This window comes from Dendrobium catenatum, unplaced genomic scaffold (genome assembly GCF_001605985.2).
Source record: "Dendrobium catenatum unplaced genomic scaffold, ASM160598v2 fragScaff_scaffold_201, whole genome shotgun sequence".
NCBI lineage: Eukaryota > Viridiplantae > Streptophyta > Magnoliopsida > Asparagales > Orchidaceae > Dendrobium > Dendrobium catenatum.
The window spans coordinates 16,894-22,120 of record NW_021318663.1 but is presented as its reverse complement, the minus strand read 5'-3'; the positions used below and the strand labels follow the sequence as shown (position 1 = coordinate 22,120).

Genomic DNA, 5,227 nt, shown 5'->3' with positions numbered 1-5,227 from the left:
TCAACACCCACAACATGAGGCTTAACAATCTCAGCAGGAAGAGGATTAGAGTTAAAAGTAGGTAAAGCGGAGGAGGCACATTGACCCTTAAGATGGCCAAGACACTTGCAAGACTCACAAAAATCAGGAAAACTCTCCAATTGCACTTTTTGGATATACTCAGACTCCTCATGGCCAAGCCAAATTTGTGTCAGATAGGTTTTAGTAACATCCAGCTCAACTAAAACCCGCGCAAGTGAAGGCCTAGATCCTACAGAAGTAGTAGAATCCACCTTCAGGGGTTTACCGAACATACAACCCAAAGCGTGGAGGATGCGAGGAGTGTAGAGATGAGGTCTCAATTTAGGAAAGGATACCCAAATCGGAATGACCGGCGATTCACAACCGATATCCAAAAGAGGTGACCACTTCGTAATTTTCATAAAACAATTGTTCACCAGATAAGATCGATGACAAAACACAAGGCTATAATCAAGATCATTGCACAGTTTAATCAAAACATGCGACTGATCAAGATCCGTGACAGAAAAATCCGATTTGAGTTTGAGAGTAAAGAAAAACTTGCGAATAGCATCCAGAGACGAGCGTCTCGTGGGGAAGAAACCAACCAAAGCGAATTGGAAAGGCACAGAAAGAGCACAAATTTCAGCCTCATATATCCACAACGAAGGTAAACCACGAAAAGAACCATGATGGAGATCAGCAAAACACTCCGACGAGGAAGAATCAGAATGAGCCTCGACAAAAGACCTAGATTTAAAAGAGATATCCAAAAATCCTGGATCCTCAACTCGACGAGCTGCCATCCAGCCGCAAAGGGCCGGAGGAGGAAAACGGGTCAAAAAAAAAAAAACAGAGAAAGGAATGCAAAATGTAAAAATAGGAGGAGAGATCACTCCCCTGCAGAACCAGACGGAAGACGAAGGCTCCGAGCATCAGCAGCCACCGACGAGGAGGCTAGGGCGAAACCCTAGCAGAGCCAAGTCGCGGAGGGAAAAAATTGCGAATTAATATTTCATATATTTACTTCACTAAATATATATTTTTAAAAAATTATTATGTCGAAATATTCTAATACATTTTATATCATGATAGACATTTTAGGTCATGTGTCATGTTTTATTTCTGAATAAAGGTAAATTATTAAAAAAAATATTAAAATTTTTATATAATGTAACCTAACAATCAGACATTCATAAATATTAATATTGTAGAAAAAAGTAATGTAAATATTTAATAGTTTAGTTATATTGTATAATTGTTGATTTATATTGAGCAATAACATGTGAAATATGAAATTAATGACTCGTGCTAAAAAAAAAAAAAACCCAGTCCTCATAGAAAAATATGTCAGAAAATGGTGATAAAAAATTTCAATTTTTGCTCGATCTGTCAAAAAAAATTTTATAAAATTAAATATTCAATTTATGCATCCTCTAAAATTTAAAAGTTCAGAACTACAGACTATTTATATAATTAATTGAAATAATTATGTGTAAATAACTTAATGAATGAAATTGACTCACAGCCCTTGCTATCTTGATTATTATTTTTGTAATAGTAGGAAAAGAATCCACCGGCTCTTAGAGTTTATTTTCTCCTTTTTGATTGTTGCTCTTTTGAGCATTAGAGAGCTGGAGGATTCTTCTAAGGACTTTTGTAACCTTTTTATTATATAAACGCGTAGGCCCCATGTGAGGGTTTTAACAAAAAAAAAAAACTTAATGAATGAAATGGAATAGAAATTGAGCTCGAATCTGTTAAATGTAATAAAATTATACAATTAATTATAATTAAAGCTTAATCAACATTATTAGATGCAAAATGTGGAAAATATGTGTTCATTAAATTGCTAATTTATTATGTGAATCAACTATTAGTCATAATCAGTTTATTAGTTTGCAGTTAGATTTAGGCTTCGAAGTGGATGACTTTCTTAACGTTTCTTAAACATGTTTTAGTATAATTTTTTGTACTAAAAAGTTGATTTAAAAAGCAAGAAGAAATTCATCTTAAAGGAAACCTTAGTTTGCTCTTTCTTGTTTAAAGCTGACATATTTGTATAGCCATTGGTATAGCTCGTCTCTTAAATTTTGCTTTCTTCTCTATTTAAACAGGTGGGATTGATGGCTAGAGAGGGACCATGAGCTTGAGAGCAAACCAAGCAGGGGCGTGTGAACCAGCAGCTCTTCGCAACCTGAAGTGAGACTGAGAGCAGGGAAGTGAGGGACAGAGCTGTTTTCGATTCTTCGAGAAGGAAGCGATACTTATACTTCTTGCGATTTTCGGTAGGAGCTAGAGGGAGGAGAATGATTTGAACTCTTTCTTTGTGGGTGCTATAGGTGCATGGAACCGAAGAAAAAGGGTTAAGCTTCTTCTTGCATGATTACCGTCTTGAGATTCAATTGATTCAGAGGTTTTTCTTTTTCTCTCTATTCTTTCAAGAAATAATATGATGATTTCATTCCTTACATCTTTAGATAAAAAAATTTGGTTATGTTTTTAAAGATTAACCATGATCTAAAGCATGTTCAGGATTTGTAACTACTTCACAAAAGTGAATAAAAAGTATAAGCCCTCTTTCTCCATTTGAATGTAGGCACAAAATGTGTTGAATCACTTAAATTGCGCTTGTTCATTTCAGTTGTGGATGATTTTATGATTCTTTGCATTCAAGTTGTTTATATTCAAGTTAGCAATATTCTTGGTTAGAAATTTATAATCTTGTTTACTGTTTTTTCACCAAATATGCTTGCTCTTATTGTAGTTCGGAATATATTTGATATATCGTCAAAATTTAATCATGATCGGGCAAGAGCCTCAAAGTAAAATTGAGTTGAAAACTTCCTAAATTAAATCCGGGGCCATCCGAATTCTAATTTCAACAATCTGAACGTCTCGAAAAGATGAATCCAACAGCATCGAATTCGACCAAATCCGAGCCTAAATGGGTCCAAATCGAAGACCCAAAATACATTTGGAAGGTTTAAACCATAAATTGGAGGAACAAATGGTTTTTAAATATATACCATATATATTCTACTATCAAGATCTTTTTAAATTTTATTTATAATTTATGATAAATAATAAAAAATATTTTAGAGCGTAAGTCAATATCTTTTTCATTAAATTAAAATTTTTCATCATTCTTAAATTATGAATAAGTCAAGAATCATCCGATAAATCCTCTCCAACCAGAGAGAAAACCGCACTCGCATGCGAACGAAACCCAACGCCTTACCATGCGGACACCTACTCTCCACCTATATAAGATCCTGAAACGCCAAGTTTCACCACTGTTCATCGCCCCCAAAATTTCTTGAGCTTCTCTTCTCCAAGTTTCATCCCGTATTCGCTCCATCATTCTGCTCCCGCGAACCAGCCACATTTTCTAACTTCTGCTCGGTTTTCCCTCCGCTGATCCATCATTTCTGTCACCTCTATTTTCCCATCAATGGCAATCTCTGCTGAGAAGGTTCCTCCGTCGCCAAGAGAACCCCTCGCACCATCAGTTTCCTCAGAGCCACCATTGCCGAGTCGAGTTTCGCTCCGGTCTAATCTTCATGACTTCGATTCCCCGTTTCTCACAACCTGGGGAAAGAAGCGGGTCCTCCGCTGCCTGAACGTTAATCGCAAGGGTGAGATTATCGCCGGCCACCGCCGATCGGACCTAATTGGGCGGTCTGCTAACTTACGACAGGATGGCAATCACGTTACCATTAGAAATGAAGCCGGTTCCGAGGGAGGCAAGGCTAAACTCCTTCCCCGATTCCGCGAGGCCGCCGCTCCTAATTGCATGATACACGAGCCCGAACCTGATAACCAACCAGAAGTCCTACGAGCACCTTTTCCCTGCGCTCCTGCGGCTCCAATACCGATCCCGATACCTTCTTCAAATTCGCCTTCCGATGTGGGCCGGACGTGTAATAGGAGAAGCATGAGGGTGGCGATCCGCAAAAAGGTTTACTCCAGTCCTCCACCGCCACCTGCATTAGAGAAGAGCGTGCAAAGAAGGAGCGTCCGACTCCGATCTGAAAATCCGGAGAAGCGTGATTATTTGCCAAAGTTCTCAATTTCCCTCTCACGTAAAGAGATCGAAGAGGACTTCATCGCAATTACTGGATCCCGCCCTAGCCGACGGCCTACTAAGCGGCCCAAACACATACAGCAACAGCTCGATGTAAGTTCGTAGCTTTAGCCTACTTACAAGTTAACCCTTTTCTCTCATTTCTTTCTACATGCCAACATGTTTTCCCAAATTCTTTGCTTCAGAAACTATTCCCCGGTCTGTCGCTGCCCTCCATCTCACCAGCAACATACCAAGTACATGATTAATCTAACTGCGCTAAACATTCAATTACTTTTGAGTACTTCCCAGGCAAGCTAGATTATGTCTTTCATGTTACGAGAGATTATTCTTTACATACATCAGATCGGAGAAGCGTCCGGTTTATGCTTAGGTACCGAGCGGTACTCGGTACCGCTCGGTAGTTGCTCGATATCGGATGTGACGCATTTTCATTGGAGTTTGGACTTGAGACAGAATAATTTTCCCATGTTACAGACGCAAACCCAATTATTATGTGAGGAATCCGAATGTTGTTCTGTGTTCATACTTCAATTAAATTATGACACGTGTATTATATACAATATTTTTAATATATATTTTTTATAATTCATAACCCGACAAGTCCGCCCAGACCCGCTGGTTGTTTTGATAAAAGGCTGTCGGTGTCCCGAATTGAGCTGGACAGTGGCAGCTTTTTTTCAAAATGATTAGCAAGTTTGAGCGGACTCAACGTGTCGTGCCTTATAAAACAATTAATTAAAATTCATATATATATAATCTATATGTCATAATTTAACTGGAGTCTGGACGCAGGACTAAATTCATACTCCACACGTTATAATATCTCGGATGCTTCATCTGAAAGCTCTGTGCCCTTTCAATGATGTTTCTTTGCTCACAATGATGGTTCACTGTTGATTAATTTTACTAACAAAGTTTCTATTGACATTTCTTTAAGAAGTGATTGAAAATTCTTCTGCTATCTTCGAAGTGAATTTTTTTTTATTGGGAAAAATTGGGAATTATTGATTATTTTAATTCATGCACACGTTCTGTTGCCCTAAACTGTCTTACAATCAGAAATGTCTGGATTCCAATGTTCTTAGGAAGGCCTCAACGGGCCATGATGGGGAGTAATTATTACGTCCGGTCAAATCC

General features: G+C 38.1%; 1 protein-coding gene across 1 annotated transcript; it reads left to right on the top strand.

Annotated features, from left to right (window-relative positions):
- The first annotated feature begins 3,454 nt into the window (after nt 1-3,454).
- Nucleotides 3,455-4,192, top strand: LOC110098950. Its single transcript, XM_028692955.1, has one exon. It carries the CDS (start codon nt 3,455-3,457, stop codon nt 4,190-4,192), a length of 738 nt encoding a protein of 245 aa, XP_028548788.1.
- Nucleotides 4,193-5,227: the final 1,035 nt, after the last annotated feature.